The following is an 18,277-nucleotide window of genomic DNA, read 5'->3' as shown; positions in this document are numbered from 1 at the left end:
GGGGCAACTTTCCAAAGACTTGTAAATAAACTGTTTGAGCCATTGATTGGCCAAAAGGTGGAATGTTATGTAGACGACATGGTCGTCAAAACCCAGCTCTCTTGCGACTTAATACAAGACTTGAACTTAGTTTTTGAAATTCTGCGTAAATTCAATATGAAGCTGAACCCGAATAAGTGTGCCTTTGGAGTCACCTCAGGTAAATTCCTGGGGTACATCGTGAACCGGCGCGGCATTGAGGCCAACCAGGACAAAATAAAGGCCATCTTAGACATGCAACCACCCCAGAAAATGAAGGAGGTTCAGAGGCTGAATGGCCGAATAGCCGCCCTGAGCCACTTCATGTCCAAGTCGGCAGATCGCTGCCTACCTTTCTTTAAAGCGATTAAAAGCAAAGGGTTCGAATGGACCCAAGACTGTCAGCTTGCGTTTGACGAGCTCAAAAAATACCTCGGTGGTATACCGGTCTTAACCCGGCCCGAAGAGGGCGATGTTTTAGAGCTGTACCTCTCGGCCAGCGACGAAGTGGTCAGCTCGGTACTAATAAAAGAAGTAGATCGGGTCCAGCGACCTATCTACTATGTTAGTAAAGTGCTGTAGGGAGCAGAGACAAGATACCTAGAGATAGAAAAACTGGCCTACGCACTAGTTCTCGCTGCCCATACTTCCAAGCTCACACTGTTATCGTCCTCACCGACAAACCCCTGAGGCAAGTCTTACTCAAGCTCGAGGTCTCCGGTCGACTGACGAAGTGGTCCATTGAGCTCAACGAGTACGATCTCCAATATAAGCCACGAACTGCTATTAAAGCCCAAGCCTTAGCAGATTTCGTTGTAGAATGCACTTTCAGCTCCGAAGTCCCCAGGCTAGTTGAGCACGAGGACCCAGTTCGGGCGAGCCCGAAGCTCCCAGGCCGGTTGAATCTGAGCGTTGTAAGGTTGCAGCTAGTGTGACATCTCTCCTAGTTAGGCCAAGTGCGAACTGGAATGAGGAGCCCTGGATCCTTCACGTAGATGGCTCCTCGATCCAATAGGGCAGCGAAGCCGGAATAGTCCTGCATGGCCCAAGTGGCACAAAGTTGGAGTACGCACTGCGCTTCGAGTTCGCGGCATCCAACAATGAAGCGGAGTACGAAGCGTTGATAGCCGGGCTAGCTCTAGCCAAAGAAATGAAAGCTAAGCATATCATCATCTGCAGCGACTCCCATTTCGTGGTCAATCAGGTCATAGGAGAGTACGAAGCTCGCGAACCGACTATGATTGCTTACTTAGCCAAAGTGCAAGAGGCCCTACTCAACTTCTAGTCATACTTCATTAGGCAAATCCCAGGGTCGAAGAACGTTGAGGCCGATGCCTTATCCCGGTTAGCCAGCACCAGTGATAATACCATGAGAACCGTGTACATAGAGAACTTGCCTCGGCCTAGCATTCTCGGGGGGGCAGAGGAGGTCGCTCCTGTCGTTCAAGCAACGCCGCTAGAAAGGTAGAGCGTCAGGCGGCCAAATATGTCATGATAGACAAACGGTTGTACCGAAGATCCTACACGCTCCCCTACCTGTGCCGCTTGCTACCTACCGAAGCCAAGCTTGTACTCTGCGACACTCATGAGGGTCTGTGCAGCAGACACTTGGGGGGCAAGGCCCTCACCCAAAAAGCACTACGACAGGGATACTACTGGCCGACAATGAAAGCAGACGCCATTGAGCTCGCAGAAAGTGTGACAAGTGCCAGAGGCATGCCAACATCCGCCATCAGCCCGTTGCCGATCTCAAGTATCTCACTAGCCCATGGCCTTTTGCGCAATGGGGCATTGATATACTTGGACCATTTCCACCAGCGACAGGCCAAAGTAAGTTCTTAGTGGTAGCAGTGGATTATTTCACCAAGTGGGGAGAAGTCGAACCTCTCGTAACAATCATAGCCCAAAACATCCAGAACTTCTTTTGGAAGAACATCGTATGCCGCTTCGGGCTACCTTGGGTGTTAATTTCTAACAACCGCAAGCAGTTCGAGGACATCAAGTTCCAGAACTGGTGCCAAGACATGGGGATCCGACAAAACTTCACTTCGGTCGCCCATCCTCAAGCAAACAGTCAAGCAGAGGTCACGAACAGAGCTATTCTTCGCGAACTCAAAGCATGCCTAGACCGAGCTAAAGGACTGTTGGCAGATGAGCTACTCAACGTTCTATGGGCTTACCGAACCACAGAGAAGACCTTCACAGTAGAAACTCCCTTCAACCTCACCTACGGCACCGAAGCAGTCATCCCAGCTGAGATTGAGGTTCCCTCGCTACGACTGAAAGCGTACGACGACAAGGCAAATGAAGACGAGCTACATACCAACCTCGACCTACTCGACGAAGTAAGGGACCTTGCATATATCAGGACTGCAGCTTATCAACAAAGAGTAGCTCGGTACTATAATGCCAGGGTTAAGAAGTGGAACTTCCGCGTTGGCGACTTGGTCCTTCGAAAAATTATGGCACCTGAGCCCGGCGTTGGTAAGCTCGGACCGAATTGAAAAGGACCTTAGCGAGTGAAACGAGTTCTCGGGGAAGGAACGTACGAGCTCGAAACCCTTGAAGGGAAACAAGTACCTTGGGCATGGAATATTGTCAACTTAAGGCAATATTACCTATAACTAGTAAGTAGACCAAGAGTCACTCCCAAAGCCTAAGGGCCAAAATGCCGAGATAACATGACCTCAGAGCAATAAGACCCAGTCGCCTCTATGGCATGGGCGAACTACTGAGTAGACCATGAGTCACTCCCGGAGCCTAAGGGCCAAAATGCCGAGCTAACACGACCTTGGCGCAACAAGACTCAGTCGCCTCCATGGCATGGGCAAACTTCAAGGGCAGATTATGTCACCCACTCTGCCTAAGGGCTACAACATCGAGCTAACAAAGACCTCGGCATCAGGAAAGACTTAGCCGCTTCAGTGGCGAAGGCAAAGTATGAAATATCAAAGGCGTAGGCAGCTCGGGTTTAAACCCCATGAAGCATGGCTTGTCTCGGCACATTGGTTGAACTAAGGTATAAGCAACAAACGTATAGTTCGGGTATACATGGTAACCACTCCGCAGTATACTATAGGGATGCCTCAAACCTAACTACCGAAAGGTCCTATTTCGGGTATGCAGCCCTAATAGCTCGAAGTGATGAGACCGCTTTAGCAAAAATAAAAAGAGCACACCATACTTAGAAGAAGAAAAGAAATTTCATTACTGTTTCAAAAAAAAAAACGAGCAAAACAGCTTGAGAAAGTTCAGTAGAAGGTAAAGAGGGCACAATTGCCCAACAATGACCTTTTCAAGATCAGGTTTATGGCACCCGGGAGCCACCAGAAATCAAAGCAGAAAATCGATGCCGCCATCCTTAGGGGTCCGCCTCCTCCACCTCGTCCTCGTCCTCCGGGGAGTCAAGCTCTTCCTCCTCCGCCTGGTCTGCCGTCTCGGGAGACAGGCCCTTCCTAGTGATGCCATCAAGGTTGAGCCCGAAAAATTTCTTTCGGACCAACCAGCGGCAGAGCTTGAATCCGAAGCGGTACGAGCTCGAGCCATACTCCACCTGAAGGTTGTGATACTCCTGAGAGTCCTTGAAGTCCCAGACCGCTCTCTCCCGCTCGGCCTTCACCATGTTGTCGAAGTTCTGATTTCGGTCCAGAAGAGTGGACTCCAAGTCCCGAACCTGTTGGCAAAGGAGCTCCCTCTCCGCTGCCACCCTCGATGACTTCTCCTTGTAGCGCACGCTCTCTTCAGAAAGCCTGGCAATCTGCGCCTCCTGGTCTCAGACGAGCAGCTCCTGGGACTCGCTCCCCTTGCGAGTGTGAAGGAGCTCGCCCTGGAGCTTCTGAACGTTGACCTTCTGGTTACGAGTGTCGCAGGAGTGGACGTGCGTCTGGAGGGCCATGGTGTGTATGGCAGTGTTCACCTACCAACAAAAGACTGGAGTCAAAGGACAGCAAAAGGAAGCGAAAGACGGAGGAGAAGAGAAGGACCATTACCACCATACAGTGAGAGGCGGCGAGCGTGGCAAGATCCCCAGGCTGCATTGCCCCCCACTTAGCTACCTCTTCGTTGTAGATTGCTCTTCGGCTCCTCCGACGAGCCACAAGGAAGTCATTCACACCCTCCCAGTTCCCCACTGGGAACCGCCTCAGTCAAGAGAGGACTGAGGTACGTCGACATATACCTCGGCGGGAATCCAACCCGGGCCCTAGTTGACATAGGGGCCACTCACAATTTTATATCCATTGTTGAGGCCAAGAGACTCAACTTGGCCATTTCAAGAGAGCCAGGTTGACTCAAAGCTGTTAATACAGGTGCAAAACCCATCGAAGGTATGGCTTGTCAAGTTGGACTCCGAGTCGGCACCTGGAATCAAGAGATTGACCTCTCTGTTGCACAAATGGATGACTTCGCTGTCGTCCTTGGTATGGACTTCTTGACATAGGCTAAAGCCGCACCAGCACCTCACCTCAACACCTTGTTGATCATGGACGAGCGATCACCTTGCATGGTCGACATTATTGCATCTATTGATATGAAAAAGAAGCAAGTTTCGGCCTTGCAACTCCAACTTCCATCCGCATATCAAGAGTCTCCGGGGAGCACAACAGCAGCAACCACAATCACTGCAATAAGAACTGATCGTGGCATCTCCAGCAAGAAGATAGTGCCACTGCCATCTCAGCGTCAACAAAAGCCGCATCCACAGCATAAGACGCCAACGCCCTTCACCAACGGGCCGAAGAGAAGACCCAAGGCCAACTCCGACATCAGCCTTACCTACCATCCTGGGAAGAGAGTGCCACTCTCATCCTCTAGGAACCATCCCAACATTCGGCCTCCATTACACCCATGTAATAGACCTGTGAAGAGAGAACCTTGGGGAACATCACTTAATATCCAACACCCTTTTGACTTAGATTCATCTTTTGCTCCAATCCCTACCTTAGCTAGTAGTGCAAACCAATCTAAGCCACACTTCACTTACCTTCAAGCCGCTAGCTAATGACTCAACTTAGGACCTGGCCATAGGTTTCCCCATCACACTCAACAACAGCAAACCTATCCCATAGCATTTTCCTAGGCCTTGGAAGTGAAGAAGTTCGTGGATCATCTGAAGAACCCTGAATTCAAGTTGCATACAAAAGATAGTCTTCGAGGACGAAGCCTGAATTGAGTGGGGGAAACTATCACAAGTGACCACTTTTTCGCGGCATCAAGTGCCTTTGCCATGCCCACGACAAGCCATCTCTGCATCTGGGGCTACATGTGTATTTTGTATAGGGATTGCTGATGGCATTATTGTAATTATATAGTATGATTTTCCAATATTTCAATGTAATCTTTTGTCAGAGCACCAAAAGCTTAAGCTACTCTTTGAGGGGAGGTAGGTAGTTGAGAGGTGCCAAGACCGAGGTTAAGCACAAGATCTCGTTGACACAGATTTGTATGCTTGTGTTTGCCATTTATTGCAATATAAAGTACCTTTTTACTAATTCATGTGCCATTTTTGTTACCTTTTGTGTGTGATTGCTTGCTTTCTTAGGCTTACTCGATCCACCTGAGTGCCGCACGGGGCCTCGCCGATTAGCCCTGTGACAGTTGTGAACTCCGGTCAGAGTTCCCGGGCGCATTTCGAATATATGCGTAGTACGCACCTAGCGCATCTTAATCTTGAAGATGGCAGAACTGAGTCTGAAAGAGGTAAGTATAGCGTTAGTGAGTGAATTATTGAAACAGAACTCGCACACGCCAGAGAGGTGATTTTTGGAGGAGTCAAATTCTCTAACAAAAGCAAAGCAACTGAGCTCAGATGGGAAAAACCTGGTTTCTCTCATGGAATTTGACGGGAATATTCTTTGGATCCAACGAATTTTGGCGGGAGAACGTTCACGTCGGATGGGCCACGATCTTCGTCCTGCTCTTTATCTTCATCTGGCAATTGTACAGATCATTAGCCAGCAGACGTTTCAGATTCTTTTCATCTACAAGAACTGCCAAAGCAACTGTTTCCCGTCCTGGAAATCCCCAAATCAAGTAAATTATTCTTTTTGTGAAATTGGTAATTTGATCGAATTAATCTCTCAGTATTGCATGGATTTCCTCGCTCAACTCTCTTGTCTGTACAATCTTTGGTACCATGATGTCTTGTACTGTGTGGATTTATATGTGAATCTGAAGTGCCCCTTAATTCCTCTTTGTCCCAGCAGTGTATTGTGATGGATTATTGGACCGCACCTTCTAATTATTCTTACTCTTATAATTTTTGGGTTTCCAGTATTTGATGAGGTTTATGTTTGGTTAGTCGTCGATTGGATTGGACCAGTTTTCCCATATAAATTGCGAATTATCGGGTTGGAAGTCTGTAAGGTAATTATAGATGTTTATGCATTTGGGTTCTGGGTTTGGCACTTGGAGGCTAGAATTAGCATAAACCAATCAATCTGATTCAATTATAATCTTGTATTTCTGCTATTAATCTGATGCAAATTCACATTTTCTGGTGTTAGAGAAGAGGCAATACTGATGATTGCATGCATCTTTCATTTTCGGCAACTGATATAGAAATTATCTTTTTTCCTGCAGGGGTTTGCAGATTATATCTAATGAAGACTTAAGAAATTTAATAACTGCTTTGGATGGGAAAGTGGATGAGAAGGAGAAATGGGATGAGGTCATAAATAAAAGAAATAATCTCGTATCATACAATGCAAAATGCTGCAAGCCAAAGGTTAGTTTTCTATTATCCTTCTTCACCTACTGTATATGGGATTTAGACTATATATGTGGTGGCTATCTGCATGGAAGCTTTGAAGCTTAGTCAGTGAAGTGGTGCAAAAATTGTTGTAAAATTTAGAATTGGATGTAAGACTGTTTGTAAACTTGTTAAGTGTCTATACCTATCAAAAGAAACTTGGAAGTGTTTGTAATCTTGTTCTTGCAAGGTTCCTTGAACACCTTGGATGGCTAGATTATTTGATTCTAGGTTTTTGAACTTTTTTAAAACATAAAACTTGACTCACTCACTCCATGGAATGAGAGAACAAGTATGAGGTAACTTAAAATTTGGTTTGCTCTTATTTTGACCTTATTTTGTTTTATTTATTTTGCTGATATATCTATTCTTTATTTTTATTTTGATTGTGGAGTATGAATTCTGCTATCAAAATCAAGTTTATGCTACTTCATGAGTACATAAGTTTCTTTTTCTGATGGCGAGTACTTTATCTTTGTCTCTTTATTTAACCGTATAATTATAATATTGACAGCAATTAATATTTAAAACTTTCATCCAACTTAAGGCTGTGTTTGGTTTGACAAAATATAAGAGAGAAACAGAAAATTGAGGGAAAGTTGTTAGGGAAATTCACAGTTTTTATTTGAAATCCAAGTAAATGGTGGTTGTTGGAGGCTTGGAGCCTGGTAGTCAACTAAGTTAATTCAGTTGAATTCTAGGTTTGGCTGTAAGCTTGTGAATATTCACTAAAATAGACCCCTTTTTACTGCTGTAGGATGGTCCTCTGAAGTATCTGAGTGTAACAATATTTGAGAACTGCTCCACCGAACTGTTGAGAGATTTTTACATGGACAACGAGTACAGAAAACAGTGGGACAAGATGTTGATAGAGCATATGCAATTGCAGATTGATAAATCTAATGGAACAGAAATTGGCAGCTCAATCAAAAAGTTCCCACTCCTCACACCAAGAGAGTACATTTTGGCTTGGCGAGTGTGGGAAGGGAAAGACAAGACATACTACTGTTTTATCAAGGTGAGCATCATTGAATTCTTTTTGACCCTACAGCTAATTACTTTTCAAAACGTCTGTTTCTAATATATTGGCAATATTTTAATTGTCAATGTTTGTGGTGGCAGTGGAATTGATGCTGAACACAATGAATAAATATTTTATATTAGTTTTTTCCCTAAATTTTGATGTTCATGCTCTGTTGTGCCTTCTGATTATTTTCCTATGCTTCCTTTTTCCCATTTGACTGTAATGGCTAGGAATGTGAACATGTGTTGGCACCACTAAGGAAGAACTATGTTCGTGTTCGCTTCTTCAGATCGGGGTGGCGAATCAGGAAAGGCAAGTGCCTGATTGGCTATTTATCCTATACATTATTTTTTATCCCACATAAACTGGGTTAAGTTTAGTTTGGATATGAATATATAGTTAAAAGTCTCTGGACAGCCTATCTGTTGTAGAGGATATGTAAAGGTTTGTTATTTATGATTACAGTACCTGGTAGAAATGTTTGTGAGATAAAAATGGTTCACCAAGAAGATGCTGGGTTGAATGTAGAAATGGCAAAACTTGCCTTCGCCAAGGGCATATGGAGTTATGTTTGTAAGATGGATAGTGCTCTGCGCAAATACTCTACAAGAAGCTGTGTTCTTCCAAAATCAGCTATGACTGCAGTCACTCTTATCCAGAAGGTGAGGAGTTTTTAAAATTTCCAGATACTGCCCTTGCTTTTTGATAGGGTACTTAATTAAATGAACTTATCAACTCGTAACCTAGACAGATGACTTCTCTTTCCCGAAGAAGTTAAAATAGTGGTCTGTCCAACTTTCTGATATAACTTGTTAGTCTCAAAACTTGTGACCCCCCCCCCCCCAAAAAAAAAAAAAAAAAAAAAAGAAAAAAGAAAAACGAAAATAAATGAAAGGAAAGAAATAAAATAAATATAAGAGAAATGTAACTTCTTCACCAGCAGTTTTGAGTTCAGAATTTATGGCTGCATATCTTTCTTCAGAAAGTCAAACATTATCAGACAGGAATAAAATGTGTATCCACAAAAAAAATGTGTACTAGGAGCCCGTTTGGGAGGGCTTCAACTTTGATTGAGCTGCTTTGAAGAAGCTACTAAAGTACATTCTGACTTTCCAGGTTTTCACCTAACATTGCCTCTCAATAAGTTTATTTTTAATGAAATATGATTTTATCATTTTAGGTCCCACCTGAATTAGAAGCAATGCGAGAAAGCTCCATTTCTAGTTCCAGCAGCAGGCAGGTCAGTGGCAATGTTAGAGAGAGGAAACTGTCTAGAATGCCATCAAAGAAATTGATTGCCAATGGTTTACTTTTGCTTGGGGGTGCCATATTCTTATCTCGCAGTCACTCAACAATTGGTGCAAAACTTGCCGTTGTGTGCTTCTTGAAGAAGCTGACTAAACATAAAGCTTCATCAAGCGAAGTTGGACAAGGCCAGGCCATGCATGACTCATTACACCATAACTGATTCTGGGTGCTTCAGTGTATCTGACTACAGGTTATCAGTTACTGCAGTTTGTACTATGTAGCATGTCTAATTCCTTTATTTTTTTTTCTGTATATATCTATGAAACTTTGTACTATTTAACCAAAATGGTAAATGTTGCCAGATAGATTCTCTACTACACAATAATCATGAATTTAGCCATTTAGGCATGGGAACATTTTTGAAATAAGTCCACTTTCAAAAGCATTTTCATTCAGAAAAAGTAGCTTCGTTGGGACATTTAGGGGGTTCTCCAATTTGAATGGTTTTGTTTTCTAAAGCAATAACAACTGCCACACCAGTAAAAATGTATTGTTTTCGCTGACATGTCAATTGTTTTTGTTTTAGAAAACAAAACTATTTCATATTGGCAAACACCCCCTTAGAGACTCCAGAGATTGGACTAGAACCAAGACAACTCAGAGATCTTCAGGCAAAGAAGGGATGGCTAGAATTATGGAGTGAGAAAAGGCTCTCTGGTTCCAGAAGTTTTCCATCAAGCTGCTTTGGTAGACGTTTGGCATTGGAGCATTTCACAAGTGTTCCATTTCTGCTGATGTGTCATACATGCCACATCAGCGATTAAACGGAATCGGTAAAAAAATAGTATTTGATAGTCCTGTTCTAAAAAAAAATGATTTTGCAATGATTAGTTTTGGGATTTTGGAAAGGAAGGGTTTCTTGTCAAACTTTCGTTTCTTGACATAGCACATTGAAATGTGAAAAAACTGACTACTTTTTTATGAGATGTCACAAGGTTGTCATTATAAATATATTATAATATTAAGCCAAATCACTTTAGTAGGTATTTGGCATCGGTGCTGGGTATGTGGAGTAGAAAATGGTGCTTATTTTTTGTTTGTAACCGGTACTGCCACGTAGGCTGTTTTCCGAGAAAACAATATTGGTTTTATTTGGTACCAGTGCTGGCAACAATGTTTTCAATATGGCCTATACGTTCAAGATGATGTCACATTGATGCTACATCATTGCACTGCTGGCAGCAATGCACATTTTTCTTATAAAACATTGAATTTGGCATTGCTTCATACCATACTTTCTTGATTTCCAAGGCGTGATTTGGAGTAACATTTTTTTTTCTGAAAAAACGGTACCGAACAAGAAGATGTTGTTTGAAGCACTGTTTTCTCTGATGTGGCACCTATATGGTGCCATTTTCTCATTCTCAGAAAATGACATTGATGCCAAACACCCACTTAAATGCCCAGTCAGCCTTTATCCTGTATTTTGTTTTTTTTTTTTTGTGTTTATTCAAAAAACTGATGAAACGAATCACTTGTGAGTTGGAGCCCATTTGTGAAACGCTTTGATGCCAAACATCATATTGATTAGGCAAAGTTGTAACTGGATCAAGGAACTTGTCAGTTGTCACCAGCTTTGGTTAATGGGTTGATGACCAGTTTAAGGCCCATATTCTGTAGGTAATCAAGATTAAAGATCTTCATTAGAAAGCAAATAGAAAGATACAACCATAAACAGAATACAAGACTAGCAGAACACTGTAGAACCACAAACACATGGACTCAAACACCACTGACAAGACATCAAACTCGAACACCTTGAAACCTAGCAGCAAGTCAGCAACACAACACTACGATGAGCCAATCAGGGGGTTCTACTAGAGTCATCATGTCTCCATTGATGCCGTGCTTTGCAAGTTCATGAGCCACCTTTTTGCCTTCCCTACCAACAAAAGAGAAACTAACTGTTTCTTATCAATCTGAATATATCCTCCATTAGAGGACAGAGAACAATTCTTGAGCAAGGAGGCAACACTCCCTGATTGCAAACACAATACTCAGGGGATACAATAGCACAAGGGCTAAACCTGCCAACTAAAAATCTCCTGGAATCTTCCACAACAATGATCTTTGAGATTTCTTTCAGCTAGGCACAATTACGATGAGCCTCATTGTAAAGTTCTTTTCACTTCTTGCATTATGGCACTTAAGAACACTTGGGTATGGTTTAATATCATATTAAAACCGTTTCTTTATTTCCAAATTAACCAGATAATAATAGCAATGTAATCCAAAACAGAGCCCTCCATCTTTCTATTAAATTCAAATCGCGGTGATGTCTGGCATCGATGCCAATTCCTCATCCTGATTTTTTCAAAAATATGTGATTACTGGAATCGGTGATTTTTCAAAAATCACCTTTGTTTGATTGTTCGGTATCATTTCCTCAATGTCAGTTGAGATTATTTGGTATTGATTTTCAAGAGTATTATGTTTCATTGAAATTAGTATTCCATGTAATTTTTTGCTGTCATGGATTAATATCAGATCCACATTATGAATTTCCACCTGTAAATTATATTTCTCAGTATGTTATGTAATATGGAGTATCGGAATGAATGTTTGCTTAGTTTATTTTCACACTGATTACAACTGAACTGAAAAAATGTGTAAGGTTAGTGGTTCTTTGCTATGGCAGTATTAAAAATGGTTTGTCCTAAGAATATCTTCACATGGATTTTGGTCATTCTTACAAAAAAGTGCCTCACTGTGTGTTATTTGTAAAAGAATTTGAAAACTCTCTTGCATTAAATAGCATAGCAAAACAACAAGAGTTTTTAAACAATAGATAGATGAAAAAACACTCCACCACCGCTGAACAGGGGAGCCGCCAGTGGATGAAAACTTGGCCCGACCTGTGTAGGTCGGATGAAAACTTGCGCGATCTAGTGCTTTCTGCTTGCAGACAGCTCGGATGCCAAACTGTGTAGGTCGTCTAACTGAGCTATGAGGAGGGATAATTTGGCCTGACCTGTGATATGACGATACGTGGAGCGACCTATCGACTTGATGACATCTCAGCACCCACGGACACCTCCGCAGCCTAAGTCACCTTGGGCACCTTGGGTCACTCATCCAAGACCGGGGCTCGAGCAGCTTGCACATGCACCGACCTGTCGAGGTACCACCTAGTCTTTTTCTAGAAGTGTGCCAGTTGTCCCCAATCTCCTTGGGATCATGCTGCACGCCAACATATCTTATCGCTATCCCGTCCGAATTGGATGGACCTGGATAAACCTTATCAACTTTAACGGAGTCCATCTTTGGGTGCGGAACGGACTCCAGGTTGCGTGGGCTGGTGATCTCGGACACACTTCGTGAGGCCCACGACAGCTCACCTATATAAATGGTTCAGCTCCATCCTTACAAGGTACATGTGATTTAGCTCTCTTACTGGCATTTTAAGCTATCAGCTCACTCAAAAACCTCCTACGCTAACTTAAACATCGAAGTGCCCACACCGGGTAAAATACCCCAGGACCTCTGATATACTTGTCTTGCAGTTCAACTCGGCCACGTAACAATTTGACGTCCGAGCTGTTTTCTAGCAGGGAGCGACTAGATTGCGTTACATCAATTGGCGCCATTTGTGGGAACTTGAAACAAAATGTCGTAATCTCACCATTTCCTTGCTACCTTATTGATCAAATGGCATTATCAAGCAACAATCAGCCCGCAATCAACAACAACAACATGCAAGTCACTGGGGACAAGAGCTGCACCCAGAGGTACCCTTAGTGACCGTCGGGCAGTTCATAGTGCCCTTAACCATGCCCGGAGTACCAACAGTGCCGAACCCAACCTTCCCACTGCACTAGGTGAATGCCCCTTTCCCTTTGGTTGAGCCATTCATGGTTCCCGCAGGGATCGACGTGCGACAATTCCATGAACTGGTGCAATACGTCTGTAGTACGAATCTTCAGATGTGGACATGGGAGGAGAGGTTTGCCACCCTAGTACACTAGCAACCGCAACAACAACAACTGCAACAACCCAACTTGAACCAGCAACAGAGCCCCCAGAATCTAAATCAGCATCAGCAGCCTGACATCAGAAAACAGGACCAGGTCCCAGATCTACCTTGTCGCATTGATGACTGGAACTAGGTCCCGATCGAGGAGCATAGTAAAGCCATGACACCTATTGGGACAAAAGACAATTGTACCACCGAGGTGTCGAGGAGGAGATGCCACTAACGTTCATGCTGCCATACTGGGAGAAGCCACCTCGCACCCACCAACAACAAGGAGGCAAAAAAAAAAAGAAGTCAGCTAGGTCGTCGTGCAGCTAGCAACACTGCATGTGACCCGGACATCTCCACTAGCACCAGAGATCCTTATGGCGCCACGACCTAAGGACTTTAAAGCCCCGAGCCTGGAATCATACAATGGCACAACAGACCCTGTGGACCATATTGACAGCTTCCAGACCTTGATGCAACTTTATGGGGCGAATGGTGTGAGCCTTTGCGTTGCCTTTCCGACGACGTTCTGAGGGACAATTCGGATGTGGTACTCAGGGTTGGCTGTGGGCTCGATTAAGAGCTGGAATCAGTTCATGGACCCGTTCACCACGCACTTCACCACCAGCAAGAGGTGCCTACTAAACGTCACCCAACGGCTGAATGAGACACTCTAGGACTATATAAAGAGATTTAACCTAGAGCATATCCAAATTCCTAACCTCGACCCAACAGTATAGCTCACCGTAGCGGTAAACGGCGTCTGTCACCCTAACTTGCGTTGGGAGGTTGAGTTGAACCCTCCAACCTCTATGGAGGAGTTCCTCACCCAAGCTAACAAGTTCACTAAGGCAGAGGAGGCGTTGAGGTCTTGGTTAGAGCTGTACAGGAAGTGGGGAGAATCAAGTAGCGGCGAAAGAGCAAGTCACCGAAGAGAAGTCGGTCACCCTGCAACCGGAGAAGCAGGTTGCCACGAAGTGGTAGTAGATCGCCACACCGGAGTTCTAGATCAGGCCAACGATCAGAACTCCCCCAGTCCAAACTCAGAACTACACCGCCATGAATGCAAAGAGGGGCGAGATCCTGATGCAGATCAAGATGGCCGCCCAGGATGAGAGGCAACCCCGCCAACTGCAACCCCAACAAATACTGTCACTTCCATCGTAACATTGGCCATGACATCGAGAGTTTCAAGAATCTGAAGGACAAGATCGAGGAGTTGATCCATTGCGGCTACTTGAGGCAGTTTATCAAGCGCAACGACAGGAGCTAACCTTCCGACCAGCCCAGGGAAGAACCAGAGTCAAACAATCAACAGGATCGTGATTAGCCACCTTGGGATCCCCCACCACCAGAGAGGCCGATTCATGGGGTGATCAACATGATCACTAGGGGGATCAATAGTAGCAGTTGTAGCACAACAGTGGGGAAGAACTCAGTCCGGGAGCTAGGGCATGAGGAGGATGAGAACCCACCGAAGCGCCCTCGGGTGGAGGAAGTTATCTACAGCGAGGACGACGCTCATGAGATCTAGTATCTGCATGACGACGCCCTCGTTGTTAAAATGATAATTAATGACTTTGAGGTAAAGTGGATTCTATTTGACTTCAGGAGCTCGGTCGACATCATCTTCCTAGAAGCCTTCGAAAAGATGCAGCTGGAGCAGAAGGATTTGCAACCAACGGATGTCCCACTCGTTGGCTTCAGTAGAGACGTGGTGAGGCCACTAGGCCGAATTAAGGTACCAGTTGCAGAAGGGTTAGATCCCAATACAGTTTGGTTCAAGCACACCTTCCTGGTGGTTAACACCCCATCCCCCTACAACACAATTTTAGGTCGGCCCATCTTGCATGCACTCTGCGCGGTGGTGTCGACCTATTACCTCTCGATGAAGTTCTCAATGAGGTATGAGGGGTAGTACAGGGCGACTAGCTAGAGTCGCGGAACTGCTACGTCGTGGCAGTAAAGGGCAAAGGAAAGCTAGCAGATGACGTCGAGCTGGAGCAACTCCCCGAGAACATAGATGAGTGAGCTCAACCTATGGAGGATACCGTCCTAGTTCCGATCTCCGATACTGAGTTCAAGAAGACGGTCCAAATTGGAGCTCGCCTGATAGAACCACTTTGGTCACAACTGGTAAGCTTTTTACTTAAAAATTTAGATGTTTTTGCTTGGTTGACAGTAAAAATGCCCAACATAGACCCATCTACGATTACTTAAACTTAATGTGGACCCTTTAGTCAGGCCATTTAGGCAAAGGATAAGGAACCTCGCCTGCCCAAATGATAGTTTCCCACTCCCCAGAATAGTCTGCCTAGTAGATGCGACCTCAAGGCATGAGTTGCTGAGCTTCATGAACACCTACTCTGGTTATAACCAGATCCGGATGGACCTAGAAGACCAGGAGAAAACAGCCTTTGTAACCGAGCCAGGGATATACTATTATAAAGTTATGCCCTTTGGACTAAAAAACACTGGAGCAACTTTCCAACGACTTGTAAATAAAGCTTTTGCACCATTAATTGGCAATAAAATTGAATGTTATGTTGATGACATGGTCATGAAGACCCTATTTTCAAATTCTCTTATGGATGATTTAAATGTTGTTTTCCAAATTTTAAAAAATTAAACATGAAGCTCAACCCGAACAAGTGTGTGGTTTATGTCTAAGTCGGTTGGGCGGTGTTTACTGTTTTTTAAGGCAATTAAAAAGAATGCAAACTTTGAGTGGAACAAGGAGTGCCACCTTGCGTTCGACGAGCTCAAAAGGTACATTTCACCCCCGATGTTAAGCTGGCCTGAACCCAAAGATGAGCTGAAACTCTACCTCTTCGCGAGTGACGAGGTAGTGAGCTCGGTACTAATTAGAGAAGTAGACAGGGTGCAACGACCTATCTACTATATCAGTAAGGTTTTGCATGCAGTTGAGACTAGGTACCCTGACATAGAGAAGCTAGCCTTTGCCTTAGTCTTGGCAGGTCAGAAGCTACGTCCCTACTTCCAAGCCCATACCATCGTAGTCCTAACTGATTGATCTCTAAGGCATGTCCTTCAGAAGCTCGAGGTCTTAGGAAGACTGGCGAAGTGGGCAATCAAGTTGAGTGAGTATATCATTCAGTATGAACTGTGCCTAGCAATCAAAGCACAGGTCCTAGCGGACTTCGTCGCCGAGTGTACATTTAGCATGCCGGCCCCTGAGGTGGCTGAGCCAATTAACACGTTGGAGTTATTAACCAGTGTGGCGCCCATCCCGACCAGGGAAGTCCCAACCTGGGATGAGGAGCCCTAGATTCTCCACGTCAATGGCTTGTCTAACCAGCGAGGAAGCGGAGTTGTGCTGGCACTTTACGAGTCTAACGAGGTAAAGTTGGAGTACGCTCTTCGGTTTGCGTTTGAGGCATCGAACAATGAAGCAGAGTACGAGGCATTGACAGTTGGGCTGACTTTGGCGAGGGAGGTTGGCGCAAAGCACGTCGTGGTGTGCAACGACTCTTAACTGGTCGTGAACCAGGTGAATGGGTAGTACGAGGCCCGGGAGCCCACCATGTCGGCCTATTTGGCCAAGGTGAGAGAGCTCATGCCTAAATCCATTCCTGGTTTATCCAGAAAATACTGAGGACAAAGAATGTAAAGGCCGATGCACTTTCAAAGTTGGCTAGTGCAACCAATGTCATAAGAAGGACGATTTACATTGAAGATCCGCCAACCTCAAGTACTTGATCGGTCTGTGGCCTTTCTCTAGTGGGGGATAGACATCCTTGGTCCTTTCCCACTGGCGACTGGGTAGAGAAGGTTCTTGGTCATGGCGGTTGATTACTTGACAAAGTGGGTGGAGGCCGAGCCACTGGTGACAATCATAGCCCGAAATGTACAGTTCTTCTAGAGGAACATAGTGTGTAGAACTTCACATCGCTTGACTCTGATCGGGAAGCAGTTCAAGGGCATTAAGTTCCAAAATTGGTGTGTCGAGATGGGAATCCACCAGAACTTCACATCGGTGGCTCATCCATAGGAAAACAAATAGGCCGAGGTGATGAACAGGGTGATCCTCTATAGACTCAAAGCTCAGCTTTCCTGAGCTAAGGGTTTGTGGGTAGATGAATTGCTCATTGTCCTTTGGGCCTACCGAACTATAGTGTAAATGGCGATCGTAGAGAGCATATTCAACCTGACGTATGGTACGAAGGCTGTCATCCTTGCCGAGATCAAAGTACCAACCTTGCGGTTAGAGGCATACAACGAGGAGGCCAATGACGACGAGTTATGGACCAACCTTGACCTAGTGGAAGAAGTGCCCGACATGGCCTACATCCGGACTGTGGCTTACTAGCAACGAGTAGCTCGGTATTATAATGCCTGGGTCAAGAGACACCACTTTCGAGTTGGTGACCTTGTGCTCTAGAAGGTTATGGGCCTAAGCCTGGTGTAGGTTAGTTGGCCCAAATTAGGAAGGTCCCTACAAAGTATTATGGTTGATCGGCAAAGGGACATATGAGCTCGAGACGTTGGATGAGAGGAAGGTACCCCATGCCTAGAAGTGGACAACCTAAGCAAGTACTACCTATGAGCTTGGGAGTCAAGCGTCTGGAACTTCAATCAAGTGTTCAAAAATTTTACTAAGTATGGAAGACCTCCCGCCTCGGTGACCTGGTCAAGCTGCCCTACGTAGAATGCACAATGGCTAAATTACACTTCAAAGGGGACGCCAAGTCGCTTTAAGCCTAAAGGCCCCCTATGCCAACCTAGTAACGACCTCGGCAGTTTGACAAAGCCTAGTCGCTTCGGCATATAGGCAGTTTGAGTACATCTTATACTATGCCTAGTTGGCACATATGCAATTCGGGTTATATTCCATACTATGCCTAGTCGCCTCGACACATAGATACCTCGGGTTAATCCCATGCTATGTCTAGCCACTTTGGGAGCTAGGAACCTTAGGATAAACCTACACTTAGATTATTTTTTGAAGTTTAAGATTTTTTGCAAAGTACTAAGAAGACATGGACATGAGGTTTGCAGAAAAGAAACTTTCATTCATTTGAAGTTGAAGATTGTTTACATACATCGGTGTCAAAAAATAAAAGATGAGAAGTTCTTTAGACCAAGCTTGGAGGCTCGACACCTTACATATGTATAGGAGGGTCCAAGAAAAGAGGCAAAGTTTCAAACATCTAGGGGCTCCTTGTCCCTATCTCTAGTAGTGTGGCAGCTTCCTCCT

At 44.7% G+C, this 18,277-nt stretch overlaps 1 protein-coding gene across 2 annotated transcripts; it reads left to right on the top strand.

Moving 5' to 3' along the window:
* The first annotated feature begins 5,573 nt into the window (after window positions 1–5,573).
* LOC104593845 (uncharacterized) lies at window positions 5,574–9,415 on the top strand. 2 transcript variants are annotated; one of them, XM_010253876.3, is made up of 6 exons: window positions 5,574–6,048; window positions 6,598–6,742; window positions 7,524–7,784; window positions 8,021–8,102; window positions 8,319–8,452; window positions 8,971–9,415. In XM_010253876.3, exons 1-6 carry the CDS (start codon window positions 5,825–5,827, stop codon window positions 9,256–9,258), a joined length of 1,134 nt encoding a protein of 377 aa, XP_010252178.1. In that variant the 5' UTR covers window positions 5,574–5,824; the 3' UTR covers window positions 9,259–9,415. The 2 variants fall into 2 exon arrangements, with proteins under 2 accessions (XP_010252178.1, XP_010252177.1); XM_010253875.3 differs by having other exon boundaries at window positions 5,588–6,048; window positions 8,256–8,452.
* Window positions 9,416–18,277: the final 8,862 nt, after the last annotated feature.

This window comes from Nelumbo nucifera, chromosome 5, assembly GCF_055504915.1.
Source record: "Nelumbo nucifera cultivar China Antique chromosome 5, China Antique-T2T, whole genome shotgun sequence".
In the NCBI taxonomy this organism is placed as follows: domain Eukaryota; kingdom Viridiplantae; phylum Streptophyta; class Magnoliopsida; order Proteales; family Nelumbonaceae; genus Nelumbo; species Nelumbo nucifera.
Note: the sequence above shows the minus strand (reverse complement) of the source record. Positions and strands in the feature narration are given on the sequence as shown.